The sequence below is a fragment of the Aplidium turbinatum genome, chromosome 2 (assembly GCF_918807975.1).
Source record: "Aplidium turbinatum chromosome 2, kaAplTurb1.1, whole genome shotgun sequence".
NCBI classification, from domain to species: Eukaryota; Metazoa; Chordata; class Ascidiacea; order Aplousobranchia; family Polyclinidae; genus Aplidium; species Aplidium turbinatum.
This window is the reverse complement of record NC_137473.1, coordinates 7,839,789-7,858,864: the sequence shown is the minus strand read 5'-3', so window position 1 is coordinate 7,858,864 and position 19,076 is coordinate 7,839,789. Positions and strand designations below refer to the sequence as shown.

Genomic DNA, 19,076 nt, shown 5'->3' with positions numbered 1-19,076 from the left:
TGTACTTCTATGGAAAAATAGCCACAGCCTAACCATATTGTGTAAATATAGCCCAATAGCGTTGCCAGATAAGGAATTTTGCCCTAATTTGGGAAAAGCTTAAAGCTGTTAAAAACAAAAACTTGTATTTTGAAAATTTTTTTTAGTTCTGGGCAAAGATCAAAACCTTATTTCTAACTCTAACCCTTCCTAACTTTTTGATTGATTGAATCTTTATCCTCGGACTGGGAAAGCTTCTTGCAGAGCTTAATCCTGGCAGTTTCGCATACTTGTAGAGGCTTTGAATCACTGACGCAGGCCCGGTCACCGAGATTGACAGAGTGAAGTTTCCGATTGTTGAAGTCTTGTTGCCAGGGAATTATTCCATCCATTAGATGCCGCTGAATGGAGAGCAGTCCTTAACGTGCGTTGCTCAAGCGCACACCCCGAGAGTCGAACCAGCGGCCCTTGATCTTGAAGCTTCTTCGTTCCAGAAGTGACGCGCTAACCAATTGAGCTATCGGGGCAACACCTGATTGGCAACAAGTGGGTAAAAATAGCTAGTTCGTTAAAATGCAGCCCTCTTCACATGCTTATTTAAAATGGGATGTCTTTAAATGTCGCAAACCTTGCAATCCTAGTAAACCTTGTACATACAGTTAAATAGCTACAAGTTTTTTCAAGTATAACCTTAGCTTTATTAGATCAGCGACTTCGGCTTTTCTAAATTTTTTCTCTCGATCTTTTCCTATCCCTAACCCTTTTAAAATGTTTGCGGAAACTGCGATCAGCGACTTCAGCAAACTCTTAGGATCATTACCAGAAATTTTAAAATGTTTGCGAAAACTGCAATCAGCGACTTCGGCTTTGTTCTATTTTTTTCTATTGATCTTTTCAGTTTGTTTGTTTGCGGAAACTCCAAACAGCGACTTCGGCTTTTTTGAATTTTTTTTTCGATCTTTTCATGGTACGAACTGTTCAGGGTACGAACTAGGTTGCACCCGCTTTATTAGCCTACTTATAATAATTCATAGAAAATTGTATCTGCCCCAATAGGAGCCTTTTACAATCATAACTGCAGCCTTGCATATCCTATGCAGGACTAATAAACCTATACAGGCCTAGCAATACGAGTTTTTTCAAGTACCGTATAACCTTAGCTTTATTACCTATAACAATCTATAGAAAACTTCAATGGTTTATCACTGGTTTATTTTTTTCTCAAATTATCACGACAAATACACTGGTACATTATATAGAAGTGAGAGAGGAAGGAAGCGAAAGACCTTATGAGGTCACCAAGTCAGCTTCCACCCCGGCGGCAGTACCGTATTTTACAAATAAATACTACCAATGAAAATTATACTGAAAAACACTTAGAGAAAATAATGAAACGTTGAATAAGGTTACAATCGCAATGTGGGAGTTAGTAGCCTAAATGCAAGCCAAAACATGAGAAGATTGTATATGAACATAACATAAAAAACAAAAACAGAGAAATCAAACAAAACACAAAAAATACAAAAAAAAAACAAAAAAAATTAGATCCTAAAAGCTGTCAGACATGTCAGAATAAGAGCCTTGGTGCCACAATAATAATGGTACCACAATAAGAGCCTTTTACAATCACTTATTCTATAATTGTATTCTAAAAAAAACTCATAGCTATCAATTCAACTATAGCCTACAAGGTTTGCGGTATTCAAAGACGCCCCTTAAATACAACAGCTGAATATATTGTTAAGCTTAAACAACTGCTGAATAACTGAATCAAATCTGCAACTACGCTAGACAGCGGTAGCCTACAGCTCAACTCTTCAAACAAATCGCAGAGGCTATATTTACAAGACTTGGCTTTTCATTGCCAAATATCCTCTGATAACAACCCTGTAAAATCTTTTAGTTTAACTCCATAGCCTTTTGCATTGTAATGTAGTCAAAGATGGAGTCCCAACAGATTTATGGAGTGATGGAGTCCGTCTGATGTTTTTGATCCGAATTCATCAATCATAACTGATTGTTTGAAAAACATTTTAGGCACCTTCACTCAGAAGTAGACGCCCATTAGTGAATTTTAGGGTGAGGGGAAAGAGGGTAAGATGGTGCTCACACAGCCATGTAGAGTGCAGCGGACGCTGCTGATTTCTGTGTCCGCCCATACAAAGAGTAGACCTTCTTTTTCATTATAGCCTATATATATAGCCTATTTAGAGTGTGATAATTTTTGTTTAAAGGCATACTAAATAAAACTTTCAATCGGGAATTAAGCATTGAAATGCGTAAACTGAACATTCAAGAACACATTTTAAACAAAATTACCGAAAAAAAATTGTTTTCAATGGCACTAGCAAGGCCCAAAGTCCAATGTTTCATTTATTTTTATTTCAAAATGACAAAAAAGTGGAAACACTGCTCGAGAATACGTCACTATCGACAGCAATAACAAAAGCCACGTTACCACATCTGATGTTTTAACATCAGATCTGATGTTTTGAGCCAACTGTCTGATGTTTTGATGTACCGGTACATACATACATAGCCTACAGTTAAATCGCTCGCAGTAGCCAACAACTATTGCTCGATCAGCTGATTTAGTGACGTAGACTGTAGGCTACAGTCGCACGCTTCGCTGCTAACGCCCATTCCCGTTTTGAAAGCTCTGACAAAAGCAGGCGCGGAATGCTGATCAGACCGCAATGGGGCAAAATTTTATTGAAAATCGTTTTACGGTAGCATGTTAAACACAAAAAACGTGTACAATCGCCAAATCAGGTTTTTCCTTTAGCATTCCTTTAAAGTACCGTAATAAACTGCATTCGATATTTGAACTTTCACAAAGAGGTTCGATTTATATTTTTAACTCAGGAAAATGCCACTGCCTGTTACTCGAACTATTATTACAGTTGCGTAACCGGAAAAATATTTGGGGGGGGGTAAATATTTGATGAGTTTCAGGGAATTACAAAGTGTTTAGGATCCCCCGCCCGGCGAGCCAGGTGTATAAGGGCTCCCTTTCGGCGAAGCTCAGCAGGTTGGATGCCTGCGAGGATTGGTAAATACTCTGTTGGAGTTGGGCACAGGCATCCAGTTACAGTTCGCAATGCGTCGTTGATTGGGCTGTCGATGAGACGGGTGTGGGCACTGCGGCACCAGGCAGGGGCGCAGTATTCAGCAGTGGAGTGGACCAACGCCAGGGTTGCAGTGCGCAAGGTGTCAGCACCTGCACCCCAAGTTGTGCCTGCCAAACGTCTCAGCAGGGCGACGCGAGATGTCAGCTTTTTGCGTAGCCTAGTGACTGTAAATGGTGACGGTATGTGAGTGACCTGTCAAGTGTAACCCCAAGGTATGTAGGTTCTGGGCAGGGCGGCAAAATTTTGCTGTTAACGGTCACTTTCAGGTCACGTTTTGCCTCCTTGTTGTTGAGATGGAAGGCTGCCGTAACAGATTTACTTTCGCTGAGCTTCATTTCCATTGGTCCCATATGGGCTGATGTACGGGCCCCATGTGAGCTGCCCATATGGAACCCATACACATTGTGTCCGCGGGCATCACATTGCCCCCATATTCATTTATGGGTTGCTCACACTCAACCCACAAAGCTAATATGGGCTGCCCATATGTATATCAGGTATATATATAACTGCAGACAGATGCTAAAGCGCTCAAACTGCAAGCAGTGAACTTTGCGCAATGCATAGCAAGGTGCCCCAGTAAAGTGCTCAATCGGCGTAAACCAAGAGCGTCAACAGACAGTGACCACCGTTTAGTACTTATACAGTGGAATGGCCATGAAGGTATATACCTCCATGTGACATTTTCCTATTTGTGGTACGTAAGCACTAAAAATAGTACTACTGGCAACTTTGCCAAAGTGCTCCAACTGCAAGCAGTGAGTTTTGCGCAATGCATAGCAAGGTGCCCCCAGTAATTTTGCTTGTTCAATTTCATTTTGTGTTTGTTTAAAAGATCTCAAAGTCTAGACAAATGCTGATCGAGGTGTATATCATATTAGTATGGGTTGCCCACAAACTATTGAATCACTCTGTGGGTAGCCCATGGTCTGCCCATAAAAAATGTGGGCAGCCCATGGTCTGCCCATAAAAAATGTGGGCAGTTCATGGTCTGCCCATAAAAAATGTGGGCAACCCATGGCCTGCCCATGAAAAATGTGGGTAGCCCATGGTCTGCCCATAAAAAATGTGGGCAGCCCATGGTCTGCCCATAAAAAATGTGGGCAGCCCATGTTCTGCCCATAAAAAATGTGGGCAGCCCATGTTCTGCCCATAAAAAATGTGGGCAGCCCATGGTCTGCCCATAAACAAAGTGGGAAGCCCATGGTCTGCCCATAAACAAAGTTGGAAGCCCATCAATATTTCATGCTTAGCCCATGATCAATAATTTTATGTGGCTAAATTTATTAAAATGCATTTATGTGATCACGCATTTGAAGACTGGAAGTTTTATATTCCACCTTGTCATTTAGCAACACATTCTGCAAGAAAGCCCATATTGGGCACATATGTTTTTTTTTTGTTTTTTTTATTTGCGCAACATATGGCAAAAACACATAGGGCACATATGGCAAAAACACAAAAACCCGCATAGAACCCACATGCCCACAAGCCCATTAAAATAGTATATGGGGCCCATATGGGCTTGCTGGCTGGGGACGCATAAATTTCTGAAGAAAATTGCTACCCTATTCAAATTTATTGTCTTTAAACAAGTTCAGTGAAAAGTTTGCAGCTGGCTTCTTTTCCCAACGGCTTTTTTCCAAATTTACTGCAATGGAAGTGCTCGCAATTCGAAGTCCATTTTTCAAGTATTCGTCTGTCAAAACCGATCGATAGGGAGATGCCATGCCGCCCAAATTGTTCGCACAAATACTTTGAGCCAAAACGAGCCATTTTTGAAGCCATGGATTTTTTCAAATGTGGAAAGTCATCTTAGTTGAAATGCTTTCGGTAAAAATCGCCAAGATTCATTTTTAAATACTGTACTTCGTTTTCAAATCCGTTTTTCTCTTGAAGGTCAATGAGCTCAAGTTATAGGCTATCTGGTGGTGCTTTGTCAATCTCTATTGAATGGCGAAGAGAACGTAGGCTACCAAAAAAATGTCCATGAGGTTTGAAGTCCTTGAAACAAGCCAAAAATTCAACAATTTTTCAAGTTGGTTTGCAAATTCAGTTTTCTTCTCAGGATGCATTCCATAGTCTCTCAAAGTTGGAAAGTGAAAAAGATTTCCTGTCTGTACGTGAGCTTTCCAAAGTCGTAAAATGTTCATAATGCCTTTTATCTGACCATACATTTTTACGTTTCAAATAATTAAATACAATGGATTAGCGGTTGACGGTAGGAGATTTCCATAACGGTTAACAAAAGGTGCAAAATTTACAATAATCCGCTCCACAATGAATTATTTACACGTACCAGACTAAACTAAATTATAAACACGTTTCGCGGGCCGGACACAATTCAAAGTTGGCACATCTGCGCGGGCCGCACAGTTTTTCTTCGCGGGTCGCATTTGGCCCGCGGGCCGCACGTTGCACACCCCTGGTTTAGCCTATTGGGTTGAGTAAGCTCACTACGTCGACTACGCAAAGCATTATATGCGACGTCAAGAGTGTTATGTCACATGTTTTGCTTTCAATACAAAGTCTGTCCAATTAAGTAAACTAGTTGCTACAAACTAAAAAGTTATCGTCAATGCAAGCTTTGGTAGGCTCAGTGGCGTAACTACCCATTGGATCTTGTAGATAAACCCAGGGGCGGCACGTTGCTAGAGGGCGGCAAAATGTGATAACGTTTTAAAGTTTAAACGAACAAAGACAGTCACATTAATTTATTCTCGGAGAGACTCAGACTTAAACGACCTAAGTTAACACTGATCTAAGTAAAGCCAAAAAATTAAACAAGTTAGCCTATACCTATACACTAGTTTGCAACTTTTTTAGATTGTGCCTCACCATGTGGCACTATTTGTGACGGTTTAATGATAGGCCTATACTCATGCCGATGAAGTAATGATAGAATGACGGTTGTAACTTGTAAGCTATAGCATCGTTCAGTCAATTTAGCTTTGGTAGTTAAGTTCAGATTAGTTTTTATTTTATTTCAATTCCGGAGGAGACTGGTATGGACTAGGTGGTACTTTTGGACCGGGGCTCGGAATATTTAAGGGGCCCGGATTTTAAAAATTCACCGCGTTTTCAAACATTATCAAGATCTTAATATAATCAGATCTAAAAGAAATGCCATCAAAGGTTAAAACAGCCATTTCAGCCGTCAAGTACCGGGCCCCCTTCTGGGTACTGGGCCTACTTCAGCTTTCTGGTGGTAAAATAGCCACTTCAGCCACCAAACAGTAAAATAAGAATTTAGTCTAGTAGGCTATGGTGATTTCCCTAACCACGAATATTATCCGAAACACAAATTTCAAAATAAACAGGCTAATATTTGTTCAAACTCAAAAACTGAAATGGCACAGGAAAGAAGATTGCTATCCCTATTTCTGCACTAAAAATTAGACCAAAATCGCTTTTCAGATTGCAGCAATCAGCAAATGTTTGACCTAGGCCCAAACAACTTTCCTAAATCAAATTGAAACCTTTCTGACTGTCTGCAGTGCTGTAAATTCTCTTCTGTTGAGCCTAGAATGACCAGTGAAATATCAATGGAATCGGGAAGTAATACAATAGCGCCATGTGACAAATAAAAGTTCAAAAAAGCAACCGCTAGGTAGAGATAGTAAGTTTGGCGGTTTAAGAAAGTTTAAGATTGCGCGAGATTTGTTAAATGACCATGCTTAAACGACATCAATGAAAGTTTGTTCACAACTTGTATATTCATAACTTTGTCGATGAAGGGGGTCCGAAAATAAATTGATACCGGGCCCGAGAAATCCTCTCAACGGCCCTGGGTATGGACCGTGAGTCCGTGAGGTCATCGAGTCAAGCTGTCACCGTTACCATCTGTCTGTGGTAGATAAACGGGATTCCTCCATCATCATGAGTGAAGATGGGCAGGGGCGCTGGAACGATTTTTGACTGGGGGGTCAAGGTTACGAAAAAAGGGCACTTTTGTTTACTAAAAGGCCAATTTTTTTTTCAAGTTATAAGATATAGCGATAATGCTAATCTATCAGCTCACTATGTATTGAGTAATGATAGCCTACAAGTGTCCGGTATACAAAGAAGGGCATCATGCCATGTTATAATGATGTAACCTACTGCCAAGCATTAAAGCAGCCGGCGGCCATGGTCGCTAAGTAGTGCTTGAATGACCGCCGGTGTTACCTCCTCAATCGGCCAAGTTTGGCCGCCGGTCTCTTCTACTAGCCAATTATTTAATTTCGCAGTAGAACGATCGTGGATTAACTGTCGAAAATATGTAGTATCAAAGAGTGACGCAAAATTAGGTCAGCGTGTCATAATCGCCACAGTTACATTGTGCGGGAATATTTGTTATTGATGGAATATATCCATCTGCGGTCACCAGCGCTGTAAGTCTTGTTTGTAATTCCCGACGTTTATTTTAACAAAGTCTTAATCCGAAGTGCTAATTTACATCGGCTGGCAATATTGTCGTTTTTATGTCGATTCGATGTTGTCGGACATTGAATCGTTGTTAAAAAGGAGAACTAGGTTAGTTGACATCCGAGGGAAAAACATTTTTTGATCATATTTTGCAAAAATTATGCTTCTTTTAGTACCGGTAACGTCCTTCACATCATTGAAATACTTATTTTATTACCTTGCCGTCATCGTCAACACATGTCGAACGTTGTTTTTCGTTGCTAAACAGAATTCTAGGGGAGTGGTGAACTTCTTTAAAATCAGCCACATTGGAGACACTTGTGCGAGTGTCGTTAGATGGTCCCGAGTACTGGATTACAATCCCCCGATAAAGCAGTTAGGCCTATTGCGTGGTGCAACGATTCTATTGTAGGACGTCGCCCAGGCCCAGACTTCAACAACGCTAAGTGATCATTTTAGCATTGTTGCAAGTTTAATTCTATTTACTTGTGCTATCGTTATTTTGTATTTTGGCCTCCAAGCACGCAGATTTGGCCGCCAAGAAGGAGCTCCCGGTAGGCCACGATGGCTGCCAAAAAAAACGAGTTTGAAGGCCTGTTACCTTTGTTGCAAAATTTTGTGCCGTAAATATTATTTTGAGGCAAAAATGAAAGATTATAATTAGGCTAAAAGCGAATAGCAGAAATTGTTATATATTGCAAAATGTGCAGTAACTTACATGACTTTAAAAGGGCACCATTGCCCCCCCTACCCCTCAATCTGCAAAAAAATTGAGGGCAGGGGGCATCCGCCTCCCCTGCCCCCCCGCTTCCGGCGCCCCTGAAGATGGGTTAGGTTACTGAAAGGTTTAAATTTTCAGGTCTCAAATAGATCATTAAGCTTAACTCAGCAAATTTGCAATTATGGTTATTGTTTTTAACTAATGTGCTGCAGATTCCAGAACAAGATTTAAGCTGCAATTTTTTAAAGTTAATTTTTGCCTAAACGAGAGTAAAAGAAATGAACATTTTTTTAGAAAGAAAAAAAAAAGCTAGAGAAGAGGAACTAAAAAGAATGAAGGAGTCAATTTGAAGTTCGTAAAAATTACCTCTGCTAAAAAACCAGAAGAGATTAGTAGGCTACAGTAAATCTCTACCTCGTTGAGATGGAAGAAGAAGTAGGCTATAGGCTACCTCGAGTAAAACAATAACAAAGTGATCATTGAAAGAAGTCAGCCTGTGAATGAAACACTGTCAAATAAAAATAAACAGATGCTATCTAGTATTCTCATAACGATGTGGCTGCTTGGCCAGAAACATTAACTCATAACATGAGAGTTGAGATGATCAAACTAGGGCCCGAAAAATTTCAGAGTAAGGAAGGGCCATTCAAGCCAGCGATTAGAGTAATTAAAGGAGACAAAGAATCCTTCAGCTGTCTGAGCAAGAGGCGGTTTACTTTGAACTTTCAATAAAATTAAACAAAATTGCTTTAATTCTTCTGTTGTGTGGAGTTTTAAACAGCTTTGTCGACGGTGTCAACGACGGTGTCAAGAGGGGGTAGGGGCGGCGTTTCGTGCAAAAATCCAAGGTCGGCATATTGCGTTGCTACGCCACTGGACTAGGCTAATCTTAGACAATATGACTTAGGCTACTGGTTATTTGGATAATGTTTTTTTTTATTTTTATATACGTTTTCAATTCGATAAAAATTTCAGTAAGCTTGTCTAAAGTAACGCAGGCTATTGAATATTTTTGTATTCAAAATCATTTAGGCTAACCCAATCCTAAATTTGACAAATCAAATTTTCTGAAATGCATAACATTTGTTTTTACAAAACACGCACAGGCCCTATAGGCTGGCTTGCTCATAAGCTAGGCCTGTTAGGCTGTGCTTCAGGACGTAGGCTATGTTCGTAACTAATTGTGTATCATACCAGTTTATCACGCAGACAAACTAATTTAATTATTATTTTTTGTACCGGTAATGCGCCAACTATTCAAAATCATCATTTCTCATTACAATTTCTTGGCAATTGTTCGTGTTAGTCGATTTTTGTGTTAATGATATTTACAGTAAATATGTATCCAATCCACTTGTGGCTGCATCATTAGGTGTTCTTGTACCATCAAACCTTAAAATCCCGCTGAGATAACAAACATAGCAGCAGCCAGCAGGTGTTTTCTTCATGTAGGCTAGTAGCCTACTGTAGGCTGTTTGCTTGAAGCTCGACAATAACAAATAAAACAGGAATCGTTTTTAGTTGATGCTTTATTGGTTGACAGAGAGTATCTGCCAATATCAGATTGATTGATTGAATCTTTATCCTCGGACTGGGAAAGCTTCTTGCAGAGCTTAATCCTGGCAGTTTCGCATACTTGTAGAGGCTTTGAATCAATGACGCAGGCCCGGTCACCGAGATTGAAGTTTCCGATTGTTGAAGTCTTGTTGCCTGGGAACTATTCCATCCATTAGATGCCGCTGAATGGAGAGCAGTCCAACGTGCGTTGCTCAAGCGCACAACCCGAGAGTCGAACCAGCGCCGCTTGATCTTGAAGCTTCTTCGTTCCAGAAGTGACCCGCTAACCAATTGAGCTAGCTATCGCTAACCAATAGCTTGCTTATTAGCCAGTATTTACAAAATCGAAGCTTTTGGGACTGCTGGTAGACTATAGGTCTAACGTAGGCAGTGTTGTAGCCTACGTTGACGCAGTCAAATGACGGCGTCAACTTTTTGTTGACGCTGAGGCTAGCGCCGTCAATTTATTTTTTCCCAGCTAACACAGCCATGCAGGTCCCGTGCGAGTTTAGGGAGGGGCTCTGCAGGCCCGTGCGGGCTGCGATGCCAGTGCGGGTACTGCACGGTCACCATGCAGTTTCGCTGACGTAGACATATTTAAATTTTCTCTGATTGCTTTTTTAAAGCATTGTAATTCTCCAGAACTGACTTTATGATTATTGTGTTATGTAATAAGCAATCCCAGCGTGTTTGTAGCCACGAAAACAAAAATTATCATTTTACTTTTATGATGCTATAAACTGTAGTGGACCGTTGCAGGAACTATATGCGGTGTAACATCGTTAACTTCTTTTTAAACTGTCGGAAATGATTTTGAGAGACTATTAAAATCTTTAGGTAGCCTTAAAATTTATCTAACTGTCGAATAATCTTGTCAGCGTAGTTTCAGCAGAAAACTCCAATACTCTTTATAAACTGTTGTGGAGCGGTACAGTAACTGTGCAGGCAGGTCGCTGTGAGTTTAGCTGCCATTAAAATTCGTTCATTTTTGGTTTACATAATAAATGTTTAAAAATTGGCAGTTTTGAGTTGGTTTTAGCAACTGCCTTGATATATAAATAAGAATGAATTATAGCCTACTATGCGGGCTTGTTAGGTTTCGATGCCAATGCCGGTACTTTGAGGGAACAGCGCGGTTTACAACGTAAAGCTGTAATTAATTTTGCTCATTCTGTCATTTTCAAGTATTAAGTCTTCTCAACTGACTTTATAATTATTATGTATAGCCAAATAAACAATTCCCGCGTGTTTGTAAGCTGTAGCCACGAAAACAAAAAGAATTGTTTTACTTGTGTGAAGCACTGAAGCTACATCAGTTTTCCCGCGCTTTTTTAAAGTGAACAGCAAAGTTTTTGCTCTCCAGGTCTAAATATATCAATTGGAATCAAGAAAAATTTAGGCCTGGAGAATAGCTAGATTTAGACCAATTGAGAAAGGAATGTAATTGTGGTCATTTTAGTTGCAAAATTTTCAAAATCGATGAAGAACTCGCAGAGAAGGGACAATTCAAAGAAACCTTGATTTAGCCTAGCCAGACTAGCTAGGCCTACCAGTCCAGTGAATTCGGCAGCCATTTTGTTATTTGCATTTTCTGAGTTGGGTCGCTCGTAGATAGCCACTTTTATTATTGAATTTTGAAGACAAAGTAAAGAGAAGTCACAAGAAATGGTTTTGGCCTTTTTTATATTCCACCTAACCGTAGTCAACCAAGTTCAAACACTACCCAGGCTTGGTGCTGTAATCATCGACTCTAAAGAATGTTGTTTATGATTACCCAATCAAATTTGTAAAGAATTGAATCTGGACTGTTGATTGTACGGTACTGTATGTTACAACTCCGTTTTTGTTTAATTTTTTTTTGTTGGCCAATAGTTTGTAGTTCTGCACAATTTTGAATTTATAAAAATGTAAATGTAATCAACTCAGTCTGACTGATTTTATAATTTTTGCCTAATTTTCATATTTTATGACGCAACAATAATATTTTTGAAAATTTGACCTTTCGAGCTGTTCCTTCTCTTGTTTTTTTGTTGTTGTTTCTATTTTTGTTTCCCCATGTTACAGTAATTGATGTCTTAATTAGGCTACTTGATCCATTAACTGCAACAGACCACTTTTTATTTTCAAAGCTGCATATGTTTAATTGCGTAGCATTTTAACCTAATTCACTTGTTTTAATACCACTGTTTTAAACTGAAATTATATGATTAAAGTTTGTCTGAATGAAAAGTAGGCCTACATCAATTACAGATAAGCTAATCTTCACTAATCACCTTATACATTATTGCGCTCAATTATATTGTATCTGCTTTTTTTTTCTACAAGTCACTCAGCTACACATAAACTCAATAACTACTGTACACAAAAATCCAACACAATAAGGGACAGAGGAGAATGGAGAAAAGGAATTAAAACAATTGCTGAGAGGAAACAATCTGCCACCCCCACTAGTGGGGAACAAACCGACAATGGATTATGATGATGAGTAAGCCATTCTGAAATTGCTTCTACAAATTAGTTCAAAGAAACGTAAATCTCGTAAACTTTGCGCGTTTTACAATTTGCAAAATTTATTGGTGTCTTTCTGTGTGTCTAAAACAAGTCCTGGGAGGTGTTAATAGCCAGATGTCTTGGAAAACATTATAAATTTCTATAAATTTTATTACATTTTCAACAAAGGGCTCAACTTCGGAATCCAACTTTGAAAATTTGGGGGGGCCATAACCCCTTTCGCCCCTTAGTCACAATTTGCATGCATGCAAATTGTTAAAACTATTTAAGAAAGTTCCTGAGCAATATGGTCGCCAAGCTTTAGTCCAGGGGTGGGGAACCTGCGGCCCGCGGGCCGAATGCGGCCCGCGTGACTGTTCCATGTGGCCCGCGTCAAAATTTCTTTACCCAAAATATATTGAAACAACAACTCAACCTCAAAAAAGAGTAGGCTCGGCAGTCTGCATTCTCGGTATATTGCTAATGGCCTTCTATGACTAGTTAATCCATCATAGAAGGCCATTTGTAACAACAATGTGTATGTCACAATGTGACCAGTTATTGTTAATCGGTCAGTTATGCCATTCGTGAAAAGTGTTTTGCAGAGTAGCCTTTTTCTCAAATTCGCAAAATTTTACGTTGTATAATGACTTCTGGAAAGAAAAGAAAGATTGGTGATGAAGGCAGAATGTTCCAGAAAGATCGGACAAAATTTCGAAGTTTTTAGTGGCCCGCGTGTGTTATTTCTCATTTTATGTGGCCCGCAATACTAAAAAAGTTCCCCACCCCTGCTTTAGACTATAATATGCATAGTTTAATACATCTAGCACAAGGTGCCAAGAAGTATGGAAGTTTGAATAATATTTCCTGTTTTCCATTTGAAAGCTTTTTAGGACAGCTAAAAGCTATGGTGCGTAGGCCTCAGAATCCTGTTGCTCAAGTTGTTGCCCCCTAAAGATGACACAACCAAGTGTTATAAGCAACAACACTTAGCTGGACCAATACCACTTTCTCACAGACACTGTAGTCAGTACAAGAAGTACATTGGAGATTTTTTAGTATCTACGTCGCAACGTAATAATTGCTTTGAAGTTAATAACCAGATAGTTTTGGTGAAAAATATACTTGTTGCACCTAATGGAGAAGTTAATGTTGTAATTCAACACTTCTTAACCTTGCAATGTTTTTTTGACACCCCATTGAACTCTAAAAGTCTTGGAATATACGTTGTATCAAGACTTGCCTGTGATCTTTTGGTTGTACCAATAAGTGCATTAACCAAAAAAATTGTCTTATTACCATTTAATGATGATTTTGTAGCAATTCCGTTTGTGCATAATGATCATGGAAAGTTTTTATAGTCAAGTAAGTGTTCAGTATTTACACTATAATGCATTGTGATATGTGTATGTAACTATGCATAATATGAATTTTTTAGATTATGTATGTTCTGTATGTGCCTCTATGTGTATGTAACCTCAATGCTTAATTACCAACTTTGTTGGCAAACATGTTCATAAATATATCCGTTAATATACTTTTCAGTGTGTATTAATCTTAAACCTGTCTTTTCAGTGTAGGTATATTAATATTTACCCTAAAACTGTAATGGCTCAATATGCAATAGTTGAATTTGTTTTGTCCACAACTGTAGCAATTATACCATCTACGATGGTTTCATGGAGATGAAGAAGCTGCATGTTACTGGCCCCCAGGATCATGGAGTGCTTCCAAACGAGAAAAGTCTGTTATTGACAAGTGTGACTATTGCGCATCCTGGTTTGTTTATGATATCCATGTTCTCGGAAAAGCAGGTGTGAAAATACTAAACGTTTGAAGCACTTAAACAAAAGTTGTTTAAAATGCTGAACTATTGAGTTATCTTTCTCTTAAGTATAGAATTGCTTGGTGTTTATAAAAACTGTCAATAAATAACACAAATATTCTAATTATTGTACTTCCATAACTATGCATTATTTATTATATTATACTCAGTATAATGCAGATTGCATGTATTTTGTACTACAGTATCTGCTAACATGCTCTCACTTTTCTTTTAGTCAAGTGCTGAATGTAATAGCAGAAATAAGTTAATTTTCCCAGTTGAATAACTGCTTTGATGTCTGTCAATGCAGCAGCATTAATGTTCAAATAATAGGAACTGATAGGAAAAGTACTGATTCAGTTTTCGAAGCAGTTTGATGTTCTTGGAGTAGTTTTTCTTCCAAACTCTAATTTTTATGATGATTGGATGACGTTAACTTATGCTTAATATATTTAACTACCGTACGTAAATGCAATTTCTTTCAGGGACATATGAAAAAGCGTTGAGGAAACAACAGTTGTCACTGGATACATCTGATCTTGCCACTGATAATGGAGTAGTGGCATCCCTCCCTAGAAGGAAAAGAAGGTATGCTTATAGTTGACTAGAGGAATTAACTGCTGGAGTTTTTCACAATTGCTTCTGGCATATATGTTCAGATTGTCATGCATAGCACCAAGGGAAGAAATGTTTACATGTTATGTTGTTTTCGTTTGGTGCCTAGCTAAGAAGCTAGTAGTGCAATATGTACTGATATAATAATTCAAGATTACAATATTCCATTCCACTTGTCAGCAACTCAGTTTTGAGAGAAATTTAACGTCATGTAGCTTAACCATTTCATGATGATTCAGGAAAATTGAAAAGTATGAAGAGCACTTCAAAAGGTATGACAGTTCTTCAAATGACGAAAGCGAAAGTGTTATGCCGCGTGTACCGCCAAGCCTCATGTCATCCCGTGATGATGAGAGGTTGCATGTTGCTGAACCTCAGCATGAAGTGCCAATTGATCCAGAAACGAGCAGCAACACAAACAGGAATGGTGCGTTAATGCAATGAAAATGCCTTATCACTCTCTGCTTAAAATAGCAGTCATCCTTTTCGTTTGCAAAGCTGATTACTTGAGAGTTACCTGTAGTGAGCGTTTTTGCTTTTGAGCGGAATTAATCCTTAAACATGTTGAAATGCATACATGTCAGAAAAAGTGTTGTTACAAACTAATATTGGGTTCAAAGTAAGTGAAAAGTGTATGCAATGTTACATTATAGTGAGGCTTATAAAAACTTTGTATTTAGACGCAGTATTGATGAGTCGGACAAAAATTTGTTGATACAAGTTCTAAGAAACCAAGAAGTGATAAAAGACACGCTAAAGCCTAAAAGGTGCATGCTGGCATCTTGTCATCAATTTTGAGGAAGACAGGGATGAAAAATATTTCACCAGATATTTTGCCAGACGGAGCTTCGTTTCCCATTAAATCTCGCAACAAATTGGAGGCGATGGAAGAGAAACTAAAAAAAGAAACTTTTATGAATGGCGTTGTAAGTACATGTAGCATTTATACAGAGCACTAGTTATTTAACTTGAGATTTGGTGCGATCTTTGTTTTCAGATACCGTTTTAATACATTGCTGTAAGAAAAAATCAGAACAATTTAAAACATATTTCGCTGTAGTTTTCAAACTTTATGAAAACCAAGTATTTGACTGCGTACTAAACAAAACACTGTAGCCTACTTCAGTTGATGTTTGGCATGTGTTGTGTGCAATCAATGGGTTAAGCCATTAAGGCAGTGATTCGCAACGTTTTTGACCTTGCGGCACCCTGGAAAACCTGGATCAATTTTATGAGGTTGTCATGTGGCTTGCAAAATCGCTGATTTAGCAACAACTGTCCACCTGCGAGTGAAAATTTACAGCAAAATAAAACAAGCTAAAAAAGAACAGTACACTCGCAGATTTTTCATCACATGCCAGAAGTATGTCATTTACGATTGTTAATAAAAGAGTTTCACTACTGTGACCTTTTTTATATCCATACTGGTTCAAGTCAATCAATCAGTCCTCTTGCTCGATGTCCGGGTTGACATCATGCGTAGAACCAATCAAGTGGGTTATGGTCCTCCATTTACTGGGGTATTCTGCAAAAAGTGAGGCCTCTTCCAATGACAGGTTTATCTCTGTGAGGTCCCTGGACACCGTGGGCGTTTCCATCCAGCCTCCTTCGGATCAAAATGAAGTAAGGCGAGTGTTGGGTGATCGGCAGGGAGACGAAGCATATGTCCGAGCCAGCGGTGGCGGGCAGCAAGGCATGAGGCTGGAAGCTGCTGGGTTTGCCTGCGAAGCTCAGTGTTGGTGACATGCTGTTGCCATTTGATACCCGCAATGGCTCGGAGTGCTCTGCTGTCAAAGCCATCATCATCAAAAATGATCGCTTAGCGAGACATTTTTCACACATATTTCTGATATTTTCTGTGGTTCATTATTAAGTAAAACATCCAGGAAGTGACCCAATTTATGAGTGGGTTCAGAGATAATTTGGGTCAAGCAGAGCATGACTCCAGCAGAGCATTGAAAGTTACTTTGTTAATATCAACAGCATCCAAATGAATATTCACATCACCACCAATCAATGTCAAATCACATCTTGTTGAAATAATTTCAAGCAATGAAGAAAATTCGGTAAAAAATGTGTGCCAGGGGATTGATAGGAGCCTATAAAATGATACTAATACCATTCTTTCATTCCTATATGTTAATATTAGGCTATGTTTGTTCAGGTAATCAACAGTACGTAGTTGGTAAGTAAAAGACAATCAGTTTACATCATTTTTATTTTGTAGGAGCACTCAAAAGAAACACTTCAACAAGTCATGCATCAAGAAGTGATGCAGAGAGAAGTGTCAGTAAATGGCTGCGAGGAACCAGGGATCGTGGGGGAAGAAGAGCCAAACGATCAAAAGCTCTTGCTCTATCTATATGTGATCCTTATCCGTTGCTCTCGGGGCCTGTGGATTATTGTTGATTTCAGGGTCATCAACATTTATCGTTACAACTTTGAAAGGTTATAGTAAGGAAATGAAGCAAAATTTTTGAGTAAAAAACGTGTAATATTAAAGGAAAAACATTAAAAAACTAATGTCAATATTATTCAATATGTCCGCCCTTGGCATCGATCAATTCGAGCTCTCCGAGAGCTCGAATTATTCAATCTCGCATCCAAGGAGGCACGTTACCGAATATCGCTTCCAGCGACGAAAATAAATTCGATGTTTAACATCATTTTAACCCTCAAAACGATCGTGTTTGGTCACGTCAGGGGGACGAAACACCTCGTGTCGCGTCTCGGACGCAAAGTCCTGCCGTGACGGACTCGGGTAGTTTGTTTTACGTGGGTCAGGGAGTGAAACTGAACCAGGAAAACTACTGCAAGGATATTCTCGATGGTTTATTGTTGCCCTGGGCTAAAAAGCATTTCAAGAAGCGTGCTTAGTCTTTACAGCAGGACTCAGCTCCGTCTCATGGAGCTAAAGATACGCAGGAGTGGCTTTCAGCCAATGTGCCACACTTCATTTCCAAGGAGGAGTGCCCCCCCCCCCCGATCTGAATCCTCTTCACTTCGTGATCTGGTCTTACCTTGAGAGCAAGGTCTCGTCGTCATGTCACCGAAGTTTGAAGGCTCTGAAGATGAAGCTTCGAAAGGAATGGACCAAAATTCCGGAGAGCGTAATTCGTGACTCGTGTATAAGGCGTTTTCTAAACGTTTTCAGTTGGTGATCGACGCCAAGGGCGGACATATTGAATGATAATTTTGACATTAGTTTTTTAATGTTTTTTCCTTTAATATTACACTTTTTTCACTCAAAAAATTTGCTTCATTTCCTTACTATAACCTTTCAAAGTTGTAACGATAAATACTGATCACCGTGTGTGTGTTCTGTTTTTTGGTCTTTTAGATACTCGTTACACTAAATTGTATTTGTAAAATTAAAAAAAAATTCACTAATTTTTGTTGACTTTGTGTGCTGTTGCAGTGTACAGTTAATCAGCAGTTTGTACTTCAGATACTATAGTCAACAGTGGCATGCCCTTTCGTAACCACGTCCAACCCGCAGTGGTTAGCATTTCATAAACCGCATTTAGCCTGCACACATATTGCATCTAGCCTGCGTTTAGCCCGCTCGAGACCACTGCTTCCCCCTCGCTCAGCCCGTGCACAAACCGCAGTTTTCTCGCGTTCAAACTGCGTTTAGCCCGCTCGGGACCACTGCTTCCCCCTCGCTCAGCCCGTGCACTAACCGCAGGTATCTCGCGTTCAAACTGCGTTTAGCCCGCTCGAGACCACTGCTTCCCCCTCGCTCAGCCCGTGCACAAACCGCAGTTTTCTCGCGTTCAAACTGCGTTTAGCCCGCTCGGGACCACTGTTTCCCCGGCGGCCAAAACCGTACGGGTACTATAAGGGCCGCCCGCAAAGGGCCTGCAATGCAGCCCACACTCTACCTGTACAGGGCCTGCATACTTGTGTTAGCTGGGTGGTAGACTATAGGTCTAACGTAGGCAGTGTTGTAGCCTACGTTGACGCAGTCAAATGACGGCGTCAACTTTTTGTTGACGCTGAGGCTAGCGCCGTCAATTTATTTTTTAGTTGACGGAAGTGATAGCGCCGTCAACTATTTTGCCGATTTTGAGCGTCACGCGCTATGCGTCATTTTTTGTTTTTATGGAAAATCTCGTTTCACAATGAGAGTTTCAAAATGTATGAGACTCATCCGAATTACCCGCTTTCGCATTGGTTGGAATGGCTACCTGGAATACAAGCGGAAGAAGTTCGCCAAATGGTGATCACTCATATTGTGAGCAGTATCAAGAACGAAGGATCAGAGAGAGAAAGCGAAAAATCAATGAATGTCGGAGGTTGAAGATACTTTATTTCAAGAGCTCTACGCCCCTGAAAAGAGCGATGTTGG

The 19,076-nt window shown here is 39.7% G+C and overlaps 1 protein-coding gene across 1 annotated transcript; it reads left to right on the top strand.

Moving 5' to 3' along the window:
* Positions 1-14,364: 14,364 nt before the first annotated feature.
* On the top strand, positions 14,365-17,548 carry LOC145785936 (uncharacterized). Its single transcript, XM_082597633.1, has 3 exons — positions 14,365-14,698; positions 14,965-15,152; positions 16,953-17,548. The coding sequence occupies exons 1-3, from the start codon at positions 14,580-14,582 to the stop codon at positions 17,132-17,134; spliced, it is 489 nt and encodes a 162-aa protein (XP_082453759.1). The 5' UTR covers positions 14,365-14,579; the 3' UTR covers positions 17,135-17,548.
* The last annotated feature ends 1,528 nt before the right edge of the window (positions 17,549-19,076 follow it).